The following is an 18,418-nucleotide window of genomic DNA, read 5'->3' as shown; positions in this document are numbered from 1 at the left end:
ATTTATTTTTGGCTGTATTGGGTCTTCGTTGCTGTGCGCGGGCTTTCTCTAGTTGCAGCAAGTGGGGGCTACTCTTCGTTGCAGTGCGCGGGCTTCTCATTGCCATGGCTTCTCTTGTGGCGGAGCACGGGCTCTAGGTGTGCAGGCTTCAGTAGTTGTGGCACGTGGGCTCTAGAGCTCAGGCTCAGTAGTTGTGGTGCACAGGCTTAGTTGCTCCGCGGCATGTGGGATCTTCCCAGACCAGGGCTCAAACCTGTGTCCCCTGCGTTGGCAGGCGGATTCTTAACCACTGCACCACCAGGGAAGCCCTTGCAACTGACTTTTTGAAGAAACTGGGTTAGATGACTTGTAGATTGTTTTACATTCTGGATTTGTCTCTTTGGTGTTGAACTTGTTTCCCTGTCCCTTATATTTACTTGGCAGGTGGAGGGTGACTGCCCTTACTCCTCAATTCATATTGGGATGGAGAGGCTGATTTGTTCTCAGCTCCAATTCCAAATTCCCAGGGAAAAGATAGGATGGCTTATCTTGGATTAGGTGTTATATTAGTTTTCTTTTGACTGCTGTACCACAATTTAGTGGCTTAAAACAGCACACATTGGGACTTCTCTGATGGTCCAGTGGTTGAGACTCCGTGCTTCCAGTGCAGGGGACACAGGTTCGATCCCTGGTTGGGGAATTAATATCTTGCATGCTGCACGGCATGGCCAAAAAATAAATTAAAACAAACAAACAAACAAACACACATTATCTTCTGGAGGCTAGAAGTCTGGCACGGGTTCAAATCCAGGTGTTAGCAGGGCTGTGTTCCTTTCTCGAGGGTGGAGGGAAGAATTCATTTCCTTGACTTTCTGTCTTCTATAGACCACCACATTCCTTGACTCATGGCCCTTTCTCTGCCTTCAAAGCCAGCATTGTTGCATCTCTCTGCCCATTCTTCCCTCAGATGCATCTGATTCCATCATGCAGGCTCTTTACATCACCCCTCATGGCGTGCCGTTACTTGTGCACGTTATTTTCTGGACCCAGGTGAAGGACTTCACAGTTAACTAAAGCTGTGCTGGTGAATGCTTTAATAGGCTCCTGGGGAGGGATATGCCCCCATTTGTAGTAGTTGCCAGTTTCTGTGGCATAAATACTCCCACCATGGCCAATTTCAACCTACCAATATGATTTCAACGGCTTGAAAACTTCCTAAAGATGTAACTATGGTTCCAGCAACAACACTGCATTTAATCCTATTACATTTCACCTTGTTCACACTATCCAGCCTGCTGTTGACTGTTGAAAACAGATGGTTTCCACAGATCTTGTTTGTTTTGTTTCCACAGGGGCTGTACCAGCTCACCATGGATATCATTAGGATGAACTGAGTGTGTAGAATGTTCCGCCAAGGCCTCAGGGGACTTCGGGAATATCAGATCATTGAGACTGCTCACAGAAAGCACCCTATCTTCTCTTTCTGGGATGTAAGCTGCTGGGCTTAGCAGGTTTATACACAGTTTAAAGGGGTCCAATAAATAGCACCTCACTTCCCAGCCCAAGTTCTGAATCAACTGAGAGAGAAGACAAAGGGTAAAGCAGATGGGAGACTGAGCTGTCACTTTTATTAATGACAAAACTTATATTGGAGAAGCTGACGGGTGTCATTAAGCCAGAGGGTTACCTAATACTAAACCCCAGAGTTGGACAGCCTTATCGACGACCCTAGTCACAGGCAGTGCTGGACCAAGGCAGGCATTCACTGCAGTAGCAGGGTCTCCTGCCCTACACTCACAGCAGGGAAGGGCAGAGCAGAATGTGGGCTTGGAGGGATGGAGAAGGGGATGATCATGCCCGGTTTCTCCTTCCAAATTCACCAAAGAGTTTAAGTCACTCCTTCCCAGTGTGAAAGGAGAGGGGCTAGTAGTGTTCTGCTAGTACAACTCCCTTCACGTAGAGAGAAACATCAAGAGTGGGGAAGAAGCCATCTCCATTCCAAGGGTGATCAAAACAGCCAGAAGAAATCCAGGAGCCACAATGGAGCCAGGATTTCCCGAATACCTACCAACTGTTCATCTTCTCTGCCTTCTTTCCTGTCCCCCCCCCACCTAGACAAGAAGGGAACATTTGCAGGGCCTCTCTGGTGACCTTGCTTTCTAGATTTTCTGGAAGGTCCCAATTTCAAATATTTTATCCCAGTGGTAGATCCTGAGCCCCTTTTTGGCTCAGAAAAGTTGATCACCCTTCTGTTAACTTGTTCTGGGTCCCCAAGGGTGTCTTCATTACTATCCAGGGCTCCAAAGTTTCCCCAGCCAATAACTAGACAAACCCTGCCCAGATCCCTATTGTGCCAGCCACGCCTCCCCACTGTATCCAGCGATTGCCTCGAAAATATTTCCCAGAATGGTTTCTGAAGCCTAGCAGCCAAGGAGAGGGGCGTGGAGGGGTGGTGATGGGGAAAGGAAGGTGTCTTAGGTTGGTTTCTAAGGGACCAGCAGCTAATGTAACTGTGTATATGTGGCTGAGTTTAAGACGAAGCAGGGAGTAGGCACCTGGGGGCAGCTTGAGGGGAAGGGCTTGCCCCATCTAAAGACATTCAAATTCATATATTTTTAAGGCATTTTGGTGGCCAAACCAAACAAATCTGCAGCCAGATTCTGCCCTGTTATTGGGCCGTGAGATGAGAAGGGTTGGAGCAGGAGCCTCGTAACCTCAGGAGGGACCTTCTGACTCAGGGTGTCACGCAGTGGTGAAGCGAAGGGCCCTGGAGACCAGGAGTCTGTGGTTACCAGGAGACCTGGGTTGGTGCCTGGGCAGCTGGAAGCTGAAGACCAGAGTCAGGCTTGTCATCACGGGAGTGTGAGGCTAAACCTAACAACATCCTGCTCTGTCAGGATGGCCTTGAGCGGAGCAGAGCTTCTCAGGGACAGCCTATGGGGGTCATATGGCTTCCGGGCAGGGAGCCGGGGGGTTGGGGCATAGTGTCGGGCAGAGAGAGCCGTAGACTGGTTTTCAGTGGAGTATGTGAATCCAGATCTTTCTGAACATCACGTCTTTCTTTCATTGGCCTCTCTGAGAAGCACCACATGGATGTATAAACTATAAATGGAGGGAGGGGACAGGGAACCGAGTGGGCTCTGGGGAAGGATGTGAGGTGTGCCCAGAGAGATGAATGGGGGTCCTGGTTTGCCCCAGGATGCTGTTCAGGGCCTTGTTTGTCCCTTTCCTCCCCTGCTACTCCCCCCTACATATCTTTTTCCTCTCTCTCTGCCCCTTTCTCTACCCTTTCCACATCCTCTCTGCATCTGTTAGGAAACAGGGTTGAATTAGTTCATCCCTAAGACCTCTTCTTCCTGGCCATCCTTCAGATGAGGACCATTTCCTCACTGTGTGATTTTTGGGCAACTTCCTTCACCCACTTCAGGTCCTCAGTGGAGCTGCTCAGTAGTACCTGCTTTGTCCTGATGATGAAATGGAATAAGATAAGCCATGCCGGGCTTCCCTGGTGGCGCAGTGGTTGAGAGTCCGCCTGCCGATGCAGGGGACACGGGTTCGTGCCCTGGTCCGGGAGGATCGCACATGCCGCGGAGTGGCTAGGCCCGTGAGCCATGGCCACTGAACCTGCGGGTCCAGAGCCTGTGCTCTGCAACGGGAGAGGCCACAACAGTGAGAGGCCCGCGTACCGCAAAAAAAAAACCAAAACGATAAGCCATGCCTGGCTCATTATAGGCACTTAATGAAGGTTGGCTTTATTTGTTCCTTCCTCTTTATCCCTCTTTCTTTTCTCTATACTTCCCTTTTTTTTTTTTTGCTTCTTTTCTCTCTTCCTTTTCTCTCTCCATCCTTCTTCTCTTTATCCTCCTTTCCCTCTCCCCACCCCTGTCTTTCTCTGCCTCCATAATAATACATTGTCAATGCTGGGCCCAAGTCTTGTGTGGAGCTGGGGCTTTTGAGCGGAGGTGGACATGAGAGGCCCAGCTGGTAGGAGGTTTCCCAAGGCTTCCTGCCTACCACAGTGGCCCAGGTACACAGAAGGGTTTCAGTGCAAAATTCTAGAAACAGTCTTGCTGATTCTCCTTCCTCTCCTTAGCCCCCCTTCCTTTTTTTTCCCCCAGAAAAAGAAACAAGGCCGAATCACATTTGATACTATGGACTTCATTGGAGAGTCGGTATGTATAGACAGCTCTGACCTTGCTGCTGGGATTTTTTTTTTTTTCTTGCATCATAGCCTGAAAGAAGCCCTGGGCTGGGTATCAGGATAGCTGGGTTCAGACCAGGTTCTGCCACCAACCCAGTGTGCCACCCTGAGCTAGCCACTTAGTTTCCTCACCTATAAAATAGCTGATCTTGGTGATCCCTTTCAGTTCTGGCATCCCAAGACTGTGAGCCTTCCCCCCACCACCACCCAGCCAACCCCCAAACCCATTGTTGCTTTATAGCTGAGCAGAACCAGCACGGGAGATCGCCTGTGCTTGGACCAGTGGGAAAACCGTAGAAGGCAAAGGAGAGGATGTGAGAGCCCCAGACAGAAGAGAAATAATCAGGGTGGTGGGAAAAGCACTGGCCTGTGTCTGAATTCTGGCTCTGCCCGAAACTTTCTGATAGATGCTGGGCACATCTGTCTCTCACCTGTGCTCAGGTGGCCACTCTGAGAAGGGAATGCCTTCATGTCATTTGCACTGTGTGATTTGTTCTCCGAATTTCAAGCATTATTATCTTCCTGGCTTCTCCCCACCAAATCCTGGATATTAAATTAAAATTTAAAATTTAATTTAAATTTTAAAGGGGCTTCCTTATTTATAGGGAAGATCTGAAGTTCTCACCAATGTAGACCTGACTTGACCCTGGCCTGGAGCAGCCATGCTGGGTTTTCTCTAGGAAAAGCAGGGAGAACAGAGCTTTATAACTGGTACCAGGACCACCTGTGCCACGCTGCTGCCTCCTTCTCCTTTGGAACCAAGGTGTGGCTTCTGCTGACTGCCTCCCCTGGGCATAATCTAATTTCTCATGCCGCATTATATATGAAGCACAGTAAAGTCCTCCAAATTCTGAGTTTTCTTCAGTTTTCGAGACCAGCTAGTGTCTGACACTGTGCCCTGCAGGTTACCCAAGTTTCACCCTTCAGACAGGAGAAACTAGGGGTCTCTCTGAGAGCCACAGAGCTCTGGAGATGGAGGCAATTCTGTGCGTAGCAACAGAAGGAGAGAGGCGAGTACAGAGGAAAAGTCCATCATATAGGCAAGGCCTCTCTGCCTTTTGAATGAGTTATCACTGGCTCTGTCTCCAGCACAGAGATGGAGAGTAGAGACCCGATTTAAAAACCTGCCCTTTGAGTGACTGCGAATGGGTACCAGGTTTCTTTCTAGGGTGATTAAAAGGTTCTAAAACCCACTGTGGTGATGTACTACTCTGTGAATACACTAAAAATTGATCTGTGCACTTTAAATGATGAAATCATTATGTTATGTGAATTACGTCTCGATCAAGCTGATACACACACACACACACACACACACACACACACACATTTATACATATATAAGCTGTCTCTCAGACAACACTGGAAAACTCAACTTCCATATAGTCTACTAATGCTAACCTTCTCAGAAAGAATCCTAAGAATTATAGAGGCTTAGAATCATAGACTCATTTATTATAGCATTTGTGAGACATTGGAAACAATGGGTACATTTCTAAAACATGGTTTAAAAAAAATATTGAGTGAAAAAAAGGCAAGTTGCATAAACGATGTCAGCAGTCTAACATTTATGCAAATAAAAATAAAACAATTCTATACATATTCTGTGGGCACACGTATAAGTATATAATAATATATATAAATGGTTAACTCTGGTGGTGGAGAGCAGGTCTGGGTTACTGGTGACATGGTACAAGGGGATTTTAACTATATATATTGTTCTGATTTTTAATGGAAAATAGTCATGTATTATGTGATTTTCAAAAATTTTATTTATGCATAAGAAAAAGGCAGGAAACAAGAATGCCGCATGTAAATGGCTTGTTCTGGGTGGTAGGATTATGGGCAGCCCCTCTTATTTTCCTTTACCCTTCCTGTATGCTAGATGAACACAATGAGGAGATGGCTGGCCTGAAGTGAGTGAGGGTGACAGCGTTGAGAAATGGTGTGTGAGAAACAGGCAGGGCTCTGTTTGAATACTATTCCTTTTTCCCCATTCCAGATATTTTTATGAGCTCCTAAGGTAGGCCTAGATCTGTGTCTGGTGGTGGGGAATACAGACAGCTGTCTGTATCTGCAGGTTCCACATCCGTGGATTCAACTGACCACGGATAGAAAATATTCAGAAAAGAAAAATTCCAGAAAGTTCCAAAAAGCAAAACTTGAATACTGCTTGCAGACAGCAACTAGTTATTGTATTTGCAACTATTTACATAGTATGTACATTGCGTTAGGTATTATAAGTAATCTAGGGATGATTTAAAGTATACAGGAGGATATGCAAATGCTACAGCATTTTAGATAAGGGACTTGAGCATCTGCAGATTTTGGTATTGGCAGGGGTCTTGGAACCAATCCTTCCTCCCCACCTTGTGGATACTGAAGGACAAGGATGACTGTGCTAGGTTGTGTAACATTCGCACCTTCCCTTAAGGAGCTAATTAGGAGTTAAGGAGATGAAACTTACCCAGGAAGTTAATAACAAACTGTCACTTTTGTAGAAATCCACAGAAGGAGTCTCAAGGGTTAGGGGTGATTAGAAGGATTTCCTGGAGGAATTAGGGCCCTAAGTGGGCCTGAAAAATAAGTTTAGTTCATAGAAGCCAGAGGCATCTGTTTTGCCATAAATAGACCCTATGATAGAAATCCTAATGGGTTATTGATAGTAAGAGAGAGAAAGGAGAAAGATTGGATTCAGACCATAAAAAAGACCAGCACTTCCATAGCCCTTGCTCTGTGCCATGCACATTGTAAGCCCTTGACACGTATTAACCCTGCTATGTGTACCTATCGTTTCTGTTATCATCAGGTAGGGAAACAGGGGCTCCGGGAGAAGAGACTTGTGCCAGGGCACACAAATGGGAAGTCGCAGGACAAAGTTCAAACCCAGGCACCTGGCAGCAGAGCCTGTGTGCTTTTAACCACTGTGCTATACTGTCTTTCCGTCTGTTGTTGTGAAGATCAGAATTCTGCATCATGTCCCACTTTCCTTTTGCTTCTATGACGGTTACTGTTATGTAAGACTGCTGATGTTCATTCCTTCCTTCCATAAATATGTATTTTGTTGAGTGCCCACTACAGATGAGACATTATTCTAGAGTGGGAAACAAGGTAGACAAGGCCACTATCGTGTTTATATTGGAGCTTATATTCTAGAGCACCTTTGTCCGATGGAACTTTCTGTGACCATGGAAATGTTTAGTAGTCTGCATTATCCAAAACAGTAGCCAGCAGACACATGTAGCTACTGAACCCTTGTCGTTAGTGTGACTGAGGGGCTTATTTTTTATCTAATTTAATTTAAATTTAAGTAGCCACATGTGGCTGTTGGCTGCCATAGTGGACAGTGCAGTTCTACACGTGTGTGTGTGTGTGTGTGTGTGTGTGTGTGTGTGTGTGTGTGTGTGTGTGTGTAGGGTGGGGAAATGACAGATAATATCCACATTAACCAAAAAAGAATAAGGTCATTTCAGAAAGTATTAAATGCTTTGAAGAGAATGATTCATAGCTCACAGAGTGCTGGGAAGGGGGCCTGCTATTTTAGCTCAGATGATGCAGAAGGAACTCCCTGAGGATGTGGCACCATATGAGCTGAGAGCAGAATGAGGAGGAGGAGGCGGCAGCCATATCCATGTGAAAACCCAGGGGAAGAACATTCTGGGCAGAGGAAACAGCCCAAGCAAAGATCTAAAGACAGAAGTGAGCTTGGCATGTGCAAGAGATGGGTAGAAGGCTAGAGAATGAGGGGAGAGGCAGGAGGAGAGGTTGGAGGGCAGTAGGCAGGTAGGGAGTCAGACCATGTGGGGCCCCAGGCTGTGGTAGGAGTTAACATTTTCTCCTAAGTGCAACGGGCAGCCAGGGAGGGGTGTTAACAACTCACTGTGCCATTTCCCCGGCAGGTAGGCGTGGTGAGCGAATGGGTAGATCTGCCCGCCCCCTGGTCCACGAGTCCTGGCTGCTGAGGGTTAGCTAAGAGTCTCTGTAGGCTCTCTTTGTTCCTTAGGCTCCCGGAGAACGCTGAGGTATAGGCTGAGGCAGGGGAGGTCTCCCCTGACTGAAGTGTGTCAAAGGGCCCTTGGAGCCCCGGGAGCCCCACTATTGACTTGGGGGCGTGGTCAATGAACAGCAGAGGTAGTATGATCAGTAGCTGGGGATACAGGCCTTGGCAGGTAACAAATCTAGGTAATAATCCTGCCTGAATGTCGTCATCTGTCAAAGGGGATAATAATCGTGCGTCGCTTCTTTAGGTAAAGATTCAATGAGACGGCGTGTGTAAGTTGCCTATCCCAATGCCTGGCACACAGGAAGCACTCATTACATGTCAGCCACTATTGTATGGGGAGTGGGCAAGTGTGAAAGAAGGACTGTGGGGAGTTGCCTGCTAGCCCCTGGGGGAAACTGCTGGGCCCTCTGTGTCACTTTGGCTCTCTCTTTCCAGGAGCACTTCCCTCCAAGGGCCATTCAGATCACGCAGAAGAAGCCCGCTTGGAGGACAGAGCGCGAGATCCAGTCCCTCTGTAACCTCCTGCAGGTTCTGGATAGTTACCAGAACTACTCGGAGCCCCTGCAGCTGCTCCTGGCCAAGGTCATGCGCTTTGAACGGTCAGTGAGGGGCACATCCCTTGGCCCCTGGGCTGGGGCTGGGCTGGGCAGGGCAAGAAGGGCCCGGCTGCAAAGGCCACGGCGGGTCTACCAGCCCCTCTGCGGGGTGTCAGCCGTGAGAAACCTTCTGTCACTTCACCTTGGTGCTCACCGTTATGACTGCAGCCCACTGTGTCTCAGCCATTCATTGAGAATCTACCCAGAATTAAGGAGTCACTGAGTCTGGAGAGGATCTGGTTGGAACCTCAGAAAGGATCTAGTCTAATTCCCTCATTTTTCAGATAAGGAAACTGAGGCTCGGGGGGGAAATTAGTCATCCTAGTTCACCCAGAAAATAAGTAGCAGAGCCGAGACTCAAATCCAGGCCCTAAAAGCCAGAAGGGATCACAGATGAGGTACTACATCCAGGTAGGAACAACTAGGGCAAGAGTCTGTGAACTTGGATGAGAAAAAATATTATATCTGTATTTTCATTAACCTCTGAAATTTATAATTTCCTTCAGTCATGAATGTAGGTAACAAACCACTGCATACTATTTATTTATTTGGCTGTGTCAGGTCTTAGTTGTGGCATGCAGGATCTTTCGTTGCAGTGTGCAGGCTTCCCTCTAGTTGTGGCACGCGGGCTTAGTTGCCCTGTGGCATGTGGGATCTTAGTTCCCTGACCAGGGATCGAACCCGCATCCCCTGCATTGGGAGGGGGATTCTTAACCACTGGACCACCTGGGAAGTCCCTGTATAATTTTTTTTATAAATAAAAAAATACAGGTATTATGACATATTCAAGTTGCTGCAGATTTCTCAAAAGATAATTTATATTTATCACGTCTTTGAAATGATGGTAGTTATTAGATCTGCTGCTGGCTCTTGTTTTTCAGTGCCTTAATAAAGAGGCACATATATTGCTATATCACAAACTTGGTTTTTTCTTAACTGTAATTCTAATGTATATTATTTTATACATTTAAAACATTGTTCTGTGAAACCTTCACCAGATTGTCAACTGGTCCGTGACACACACAAAAAGGGACCTTGTAAATCCCTTGTAGTAGAGAAGCCCAAGAGGTACATGTGAAAATAGTTATTTCCAGTGGCCTCAGGGGGGCAGCCTAGCAGAATATTTGAGGTAAGACCTGTCTTGAAATCTAAGATGTAAGGTCACTATAGGTTTGTGCCCTATCTTCCTTCATAGTGGTCACAGTCTAAGACATAACCACAACTAACTACGGATTACAGACGACCCTTTATGACCCACGCAGGGTCTGTTTCACAGGTAATAAGCCAGGAGGAGGTAACCTTCCAGCTAGCTTGGCCAAGGGAGTTTCACAGAAGAGGTGGCATTTGAACAGGTAGATTTGACAAGTGGAGGTGTAGACGGGACATTCCAGGCAGAGGGAACCATCTGCTTTGTTCTAGCCCAGTAAAGAAGAGAGGGAGTCACTGCTGTCTTTTTTTTTTTTTTTTGGCCTCTCCCGTTGCGGAGCACAGGCTCCGGACGCGCAGGCTCAGCGGCCATGGCTCACGGGCCCAGCCGCTCTGCGGCATGTGGGATCTTCCTGGACCGGGGCACGAACCCCTGTCCCCTGCATCGGCAGGCGGACTCTCAACCACTGCGCCACCAGGGAAGCCCCCACTGCTGTCTTAAAGTAAGATTCTATAGCAGGCAGAATGGCGTCACAGAAAGAAAAAGAGTCACAGGCTTAGAAGCTCTGGAATTTAATGCCCCGTCTGCTGTGTGACCTCAGGCAAGCCACTTAACCTTTCTGAGCCTAGTACCCCCATGAGTGATATAAAGATAATAGTATGAATTTTACAGGCTTTTTGTGAACATCAGGATGTGGTAATTGTTAAAGCCCTCCGCTAGTTGCTGATTACTATTTCTGGGACTGGGAATTAGCAGATTAGATAGAATTCTTCCACTCACAAGCGACAGAAAACCCAGCCTAAGGGAATGCATTGGTGGCTCATGTATCTGAAAGTCCTGGGATAGTTCTCCAGCTTCAGGCTCAGCTGGATTCAGGGGCTCAGTGTCACCAGGACCCACATTTGTGTCTTGTCTCTCTCCATCTCTTGGCACTTCGTTTGCATAAGCAGCTTATGCAAATGCAAATGCAAAGGAGAGTCTCTGTCTGAGACTCTCCCTTCATGGTGGCAAGCTGGCTGCTACAGCCACAGCTCCAAACTTCTAGCTTTCCAGGTTCAGTCCATTGGGAAGGAGAAAATACCTCTTCCCGGTCAAGTCAGAGCCTTGGGATTAGTTCTTTCTGAGCCAGGGTGATCTCACTTGAATCACCAGTGGGTTAGTGATGTTCTGATTGTCTAAGAGTCAAGAAAATGCGTTTCCCCCAAAGTAAAATCAGGGTGCAGTTGGTGGAAAAAGGTGACCAGGTGCTTGGCAGAGAAAACAACAGATATCTGCTGTATGAGATATCTCGTCACTCCCAAAATGTAGGTTATGGTCTCTGAGGGTCTACCCTGGAATGAAGGCTGGCCTGTGCTCTCTCGTCCCCGAAGTGTTACTTCCTGGCTGAATATGCTTGCCTTCTCCCATCTAGTCACTGTCATCTGGGCTGTTGCCTCTTTCCTCTATTGATAAAGCCTCTGGTTTGTACATTGTCCTGTCTGTTGGAGCTTACTGTTCTTTCTTTGAATATGCCAGGCCTCCAGCCATCTCTATGCTTTTGGACATGGTGGTCCCTCTGCCTACGACACTCTTCCATCTCTCTGGCCACCTGGATGACTCTAGCCACCATCCTAGGGCCTTCTCTGGCCTTCCTAAACTGGTTTAAGTGCCCTTTCTCTCTGCTTCTGAATTAGCCTGTGCCTTACCTCTTTTAAAGCATTTTTAAACCTTATTTACTTCTTGTATTTGACCATAATTTTGAGAACAAAATTTGTATTTTTTATCACTACACCTGTTAGACACCATTGGTATTTGTCTAACTTATTGAATGAATGAAGTAAATAAATACTAAAAGAAGTGAGATTTGATTTGAACTTGCATTTGAAATACAGAAACTATCCTCCTCTGAGCTTAAGAACTGTTAGTTTGCTCTGAACCTGGGTACCTTTGCCCTAAAGGTTCCCAGTTGGATAGTGAGCTATTAGGGATCGTAATAAGATCATTTATCCATCTCTTTCTACGTATGCTCATCTGCATTTTACAGACAAGAGTAACTGAGGCTCAGAGAGGGGATATGAGTTGCCTAGTGTCCCACAGCTAAGGGCAAAACCAGGATTTGGATCCTGGTCTGACTCTAAAGCCAGTGCTCATATCATTTAGCTACTCATCCATTGCTTCCAGCATTTGTTCATTCATTTATTCAACAACTGTTCATTGCCTAAGCAGACTGACAAAGGCTCTGCTCTCCGGCAGCTTCCTCTAATGGAGGTGGGCGGCTGGACAAATGTTAGTGAAGGGGTCAAGCTTGGTGGGGATGGGGCTGGGCTGTTCTGAGGTCCCTTCTAGTCCCAGTCTGTGCTTTCATACTCCAGAGCAGAGAGCATGGCCCGTCCAGATCTCCTCCCCCTAGGGACCAGACTCTGTGTTGCTACCAGGTCAACTGGCCATGGTCTTTTCCCAGGTTTGGTCGCAGGCGTGTGATCATCAGGAAGGGCCAGAGGGCCAACAGCTTTTATTTTATCTACCTGGGCACGGTGGCCGTGACCGAGGACGAAGATGGCAGCAGTGCCTTCCTGGACCCCCACCCGACGTTGCTGCAAAAGGGCAGCTCTTTTGGGGTAAGCACGGGGGATGGGTCTGCGTTCCTGGGGTGGGGTTCGTGGTGTGACAGGACTCCTGCTACAACCTCTAGGCCAGGCCCAGCCCTGCCTTTCACTCTGTGCAGTCACTGCGCTGTTGTGGGTCACAGAGCCCTTACCTGTCAAATGCTGATCGAGTTGGAGCCAGTGATGTCCAAGTCCCACCACTTCGTCTGTGATGTTTAAGGAGTATGCTCCCTCTACAACCCCCTAGAGGTGCAGTGACTCCTCAGCAAGGCCTCTCCAGCTTCCTTTCTCTGCCCTGGTCAAGCCAGTTGCCTCTTTTTCCACAGGCAGCATATTAAGAGGGAGGGGCGTGGGCCCATAGAAGCAGGGAGTGAGCAGGGGCACAGGACGGTCCAGGGAACCTGCAGTCTGGGGAGGAGAGATTTCTCAGGGGAGATGCAAGCAGGGAAGAGGTGGTCAGGGCTGCGGGCAGAACGCCAGGGGTGACCTCTCACTTGCCTTTGCCCCTGTCTACCCAACAGGAAATGGGCTTTCTAACTTCTTCAGTGAGGAGGGCCACCGTGGTCTGTATGGAAGAAACAGAGTTCTTGGTTGTTGACAGAGAGGATTTCCTTGCTAATAAACTGGACCAAGAAGTTAAAAAGGATGCTCAGCATCGGTTTGAATTTTTTAGGTAACTCCACCAGCCAGCGTCTTCCCCCTGTGTGTCTATTAGGTGCCTTTGTCCTAGACCCAGTGGGGAACACTAGGTGCTGTTCTCTCTGCTTGAAATGCTCTTTGGTACCCACCTCCCACCCAACTTCTCCATCTAGCAAACTCCTAACATACCTTCAGGTCACAGTTCAAATATCCCTTCCTTATGGGATAGTAACAACAGGATAGCTAACATGCATTGAGCACTTGCTGGGCCAGGCAGGATGCTCAGCCCTTTGTACCACCCGTTATATCTAATCTCACATTCAACCCATGATGTTCTTTCTCTTTTTCTCCCCAGTTTACAGTGAGGGAAGCAAGGCTCAGGATGGTGATGTGTCCAGAATGCCTGATTCAGAGTCTCTGGGCTTCACCACCCCGCCTCACTAACCAAGCCCACCTACCCTCACTCCAGAATAGAGAGGGTGCCCCCTCAGTGCTTCTACCCTGTGTTTCTGTAAAGCCCCATCCAAACTGTAATTCTTGAGCATATAATACTTTCTTTACAGTTTATTTGTGCCATCAGACAGTAAGCAGCTCAGTGGCAAGGGCAGACCTGCCTTTTTCACCATCATCATCCCTGTGTTATCACAGTGCCAGGAGCATGCAGGTGCTCATTTAATTATCTTTAGTTACTTGCCTTGAGGAAAAGAGTGAAAATCAAATGGAGCATCTGCACTGGCACTGAGAATACAGGTTGTAGGGTTGCAGGGCCATAGAGAAGCGTGTTGAGCAGAGGGGTGGGCTGGAACTGAGAGAAAGCCATCTGCATGAAGGGGCTGCAGCCCGAAAAGGGAGGGACTCGGTTCTGAAGGGAGGGGCAGTTCATTTTTTTATACAGTGGAAGAAAAATAGGACCGTGTTCTAATCTCAACTCTTAGGCTTATCCACCATGGGACCCTAGATAGGTCACTTCACTTCTCTGGGCTTTAGTCTCCTGCGCAGTAAAATGGGGATAACAATTCCTCTCTCCCGAGGTCATTGTAAGAATCAAATGAGGTGATCGTGGGAAGTGCGTGGCTCAGTCTTGGCCCAGGAGGTGCTCCTTCTGTGGTGGCCCTGTTTTCCTCCTGTGTTTCCAGACCCTTCTCCTCCTTGGGCATGGCACTGACCCTGTTCCCCTTTGATGCCCTGGACAGAACTCGGTGCTCCCTCGCCTAGGTTGAGGCCTGAATCACTCGAGTTCAGAGCTCATAATCTGTTGGAGCTGAGAAGATCTAAGATGATTTTTGTTGGCAGCCCCGCGGGGCCACCTGCGAGGGAAGGGAAGCCCATGATCAGCGGTGTATGAGATTCAAGATCGCGGAAGGGGTGGTCACTGCCGGGTGGGCCTTTCACCACAGGGCACAAACAGGCCAAAAGAGGAGAGTCCAGACTTCCCCCATTCCCAGGCCCAGGGCTGAGGATTTGAAGCCAATAGGCTGGAGGAGACAGGGGTTGGAATGAGCTGCCCAAACCAAAGGTAGGGCCTGGACTGCTGGGCTGGGGGACAGGATAACCAGTGAGCTGAAGTGAGGAACTCTTGGGTGCTCCTTGGAATGGGAGTAGCTCAGTGGTAACAAGGTTGGCGGGGGATTCAGCCGGGAGAAGCTCCTGGAGGGAGGAGCGGAAGTGAAAGAAGCAGAGCTCCGATCACCCCGGGTGCGTCTGAGGCGCAGTGAGGGGAGCAGCTGAAGGGCAGGGCCTTGAGAAGAGGGCAGGGGAGCAAAGGACAAGTGACAGGAGACCGGCTGCAGGCTAGGCTAGCGAGCAGGGTGGGCGTGAAATCTTCCGCCTCAGGCCTTTGCAAGAGCAGGAGAACATATTCCTTTTCTGGAAATTGCTAAGTGCTGAGCCCCCTTGGTGACGGAGGGCGATGAAGTCTAACAGGCTTTTCCCCTCAGGAAGATGGATCTGTTTCACTCCTGGTCCGATGAGAAGCTCTGGAAGCTCGTAATGCTGGGGAAGATAGAGAAGTTCTCATATGGGCAGCTGATCTCAAAGGACTTTGTAGAATCGTCCTCCATTGTGTTTGTGTGTAAGGTAAGAGGTCTGGGGTGGGGTGGTGAAGCTGGGAAGAGCGTGCCTAATCTAATGTCCCGTAGCCAGGTGACCGGCAGAGCCCTGGTCTTCAACACGTCTTTTTCTGAGCGCCCATATCCTACTTAAAAAGGCAAAGGAGTGTCCATTGACAGGTGAATGGATAAAGATGTGGCACATATATACAATGGAATATTACTCAGCCATAAAGAGAAACAAAACTGAGTTGTTTGTAGTGAGGTGAATGGACCTAGAGACTGTCATACAGAGTGAAGTCAGAAAGAGAAAAATAAATACCGTATGCTAACACATATATATGGAATCTAAAAAAAAAAAAATGATGAACCTAGGGGCAGGACAGGAATAAAGAGGCAGATGTAGATAATGGACTTGAAAACACAGTGAGGGGGAAGGGAAAGCTGGGACGAAGTGAGAGAGTGGCATGGACATATATACACTACCAAATGTAAAGTAGAGAGCGAGTGGGAAGCAGCTGCATAGCACAGGGAGATCAGCAGTGCTTTGTGACCACCTAGAGGGGTGGGATAGGGAGGGTGGGAGGGAGGGAGATGCAAGAGGGAGGGGATATGGGGTTATAGTATGCATATAGCTGATCCACTTTGTTATATAGCAGAAACTAACACACCATTGTAAAGCAATTATACTCCAATAAAGATGTTAAAAAAAAAAAAAGACAAAGGACACACTTTGGCCTCCCTCCCTCAGAGGGTTGCTGTGAACGTTAAGATATAGCTGTTATATTACAAAGAGGGCAGGTGTGGGGAGGGTACCCCCTTCTTCAGCTCATATACATGTTTATTTACAAACAGATACATATTTAAATTATGCATTTGGCTCTTGAATTTTGATGATGCCAGGTCACTTATTTATTTATTTATTATTTCTTTTTGGCTGCATTGGGTCTTCGTTGCTGCGCATGGGCTTTCTCTACTTGCGGCAAGTGGGGGCAACTCTTTGTTGCGGTGCATGGGCTTCTCATTGCGGTGGCTTCTCTTGTTGTGGAGCACGGGCTCTAGGCGCGCGGGCTTCAGTAGCTGTGGCACTCGGGGTCAGTAGTTGTGGCTCGCAGGCTCTAGAGCGCAGGCTCAGTAGTTGTGGCGCACGGGCTTAGTTGCTCCGTGGCATGTGGGATCTTCCCAGGCCAGGGCTCGAACCCATGTCCCCTGCATTGGCAGGCGGATTCTTAACCACTGCGCCACCAGGGAGATTTCCAGATCACTTTTTATAATTATAATCTCTAAATTGTAAAAGTAATACGACCACATTATACAACTTTCCAGGAAGAGGGACAAATGAACTCATCACCACAGAATAGATTTCCAAAATTGAAATTACTTAGCATCACCATTTTTATGACTCTTGGAACAAACTGCTTTTCACAAGGAGGGATCCACTTTCTCTAGCTCCCAGCAACACACAACTTTGCCAGTGCCACCAACCTCTGCCATCATTCTTTCAAAAGTTTTTAAATTTAATATGTGGCAATTACTGCCTCACTGAGGATTTAGCTTATGGTTTTTTCTGATTACTAGTGAGATTAATCATGTTTGTTTACTATCTGAATTTTGTGTTTTGTGAATTGCTTTATGTCCTTTGCCCCCTGCTCTGTAGGTTGATAATGAAAAGAAAATTTAAGGAGGTTGATATTGTCATTATTCCCATTTTACAGAGGTGGAAAGGAAGGTTAGGTGGCTTGTTCAAGATCACGCAGTTGATGAGGGGCAGAGGCAGGGTTCGACCCAGGTCTGTCTGACCCCAAAGCTCTTCTTCCCAGAAGCTGGGACTTGGGATTTGAGTTGACCTTTCCATCAATTGTTGACCCTGCTCGAATCCTAAGTAGTTCATCATCATCATCATCATAAGAGTCACTATTTTTTTTTGAAGCTCTTTGCTCCTGTGCTACTAACATCATTAATCTTTTTTTGTTTATTTTGGAATAGGTAGTACTTCACATGGTTCAAAATTCAAAACGCTCACAAGAGTGATGTCTCCCTCCCCTCTCTCTCTCCCAGAGTATCCCTCCCCAGGGACCACCACCAGCACCAGTTTCTATGTCTCTGTCCTCCACATGTTCTCCCTCTATACAGGCAAATGCGTGTGTATATGTTTTTTCCTTCTTTTTCATAAGTGGTGTCATCCTATACAGACTGTTCTGCACTTTGTTCTTTCATTTAAAAGTATTTCTGTAGGTTGTTCCATGTCAGTACATAAAGAACTCATTCATTCTCTTTTACCACTCATGAGTATTTTACTGTACGGTTGTGCTTTATTTTTTTATATATTTATTGGAGTATAATTGCTTTACAATGTTGTGTTAGTTTCTGCTGTACAGCAAAATAAATCAGCTATATGTATACACATATCCCCATATCCCCTCCCTCTTGTGTCTCCCTCCCACCCTCCCTATCCCACCCCTCTAGGTCATCACAAAGCATCGAGCTGATCTCCCTGTGCTGTGCTATGCAGCAGCTTCACACTAGCCATCCATTTTACATTTGGTAGTGCATATATGTCAATGCTATGCTCTCACTTTGTCCCCGCTTCCCCTTCCCCCTCGGTGTCCTCAAGACCATTCTCTACATCTGCGTCTTTATTCCTGCCCTGCCACTAGGTTCATCAGTACTGTTTTTTTAGATTCCATATGTATGGTTGTACTTTAACCAGTTCCCTAATTGATGGATATTTAGGTTATCTCAACGTTTGCTATTTCAAACAGTGCTTTGATGAATAACTGTGCACCTAGTACCATTCTACCATAAATCTTCACTGTAGCTCTACCAGGAAGATATTATTATTCCAAGTTTGCAGATGAAGAAGTTGAAGCTAAGATGCCTTAAGAAAGGCCACGTAGCTAGTAAGTGGCAGAGCCAGAATTCTGCCCCAAGACTCCCATATTTAATATCTCCTGTATACCTGTTGCCTACATGTTAAGCCACCACAGACATTTGCCAAGTTTTTGCCAAGATCATGACACAGTGGCCCAGGCTCTGGAGGGATACAAAGGTGGAAAAGATTGGTTTTCTGGGGCTTCCCTGGTGGCACAGTGGTTAGAATCTGCCTGCCAATGCAGGGGACATGGGTTCGAGCCCTGGTCCATGAAGATCCCACATGCCATGGAGCAGTTAGCCCGTGCACCACAACTACTGAGCCTGTGCTCTAGAGCCCGCGAGCCAC

The 18,418-nt window shown here is 47.4% G+C and overlaps 1 protein-coding gene across 6 annotated transcripts in view; it reads left to right on the top strand.

Moving 5' to 3' along the window:
* CNBD2 (cyclic nucleotide binding domain containing 2) overlaps window positions 1–18,418 on the top strand; it is a 74,368-nt gene that overhangs the window by 16,284 nt on the left and 39,666 nt on the right. For 5 of the 6 annotated variants that reach the window (XM_060123334.1, XM_060123331.1, XM_060123333.1 and 2 more), the window contains exons 3-8: window positions 1,332–1,469; window positions 4,098–4,151; window positions 8,619–8,782; window positions 12,367–12,523; window positions 13,033–13,184; window positions 15,088–15,226. In XM_060123334.1, the coding sequence (XP_059979317.1) occupies window positions 1,383–1,469; window positions 4,098–4,151; window positions 8,619–8,782; window positions 12,367–12,523; window positions 13,033–13,184; window positions 15,088–15,226 (753 nt within the window). In that variant the 5' untranslated portion in view covers window positions 1,332–1,382. The remainder of the gene's footprint in view (window positions 1–1,331; window positions 1,470–4,097; window positions 4,152–8,618; window positions 8,783–12,366; window positions 12,524–13,032; window positions 13,185–15,087; window positions 15,227–18,418) is intronic. The other variant, XM_060123332.1, reaches the window with a different exon arrangement.

This window comes from Lagenorhynchus albirostris, chromosome 15, assembly GCF_949774975.1.
Source record: "Lagenorhynchus albirostris chromosome 15, mLagAlb1.1, whole genome shotgun sequence".
Taxonomy (NCBI): Eukaryota; Metazoa; Chordata; class Mammalia; order Artiodactyla; family Delphinidae; genus Lagenorhynchus; species Lagenorhynchus albirostris.
The sequence above is the reverse complement of the archived record's forward strand: the minus strand, read 5'-3'. Positions and strand labels throughout refer to the sequence as shown.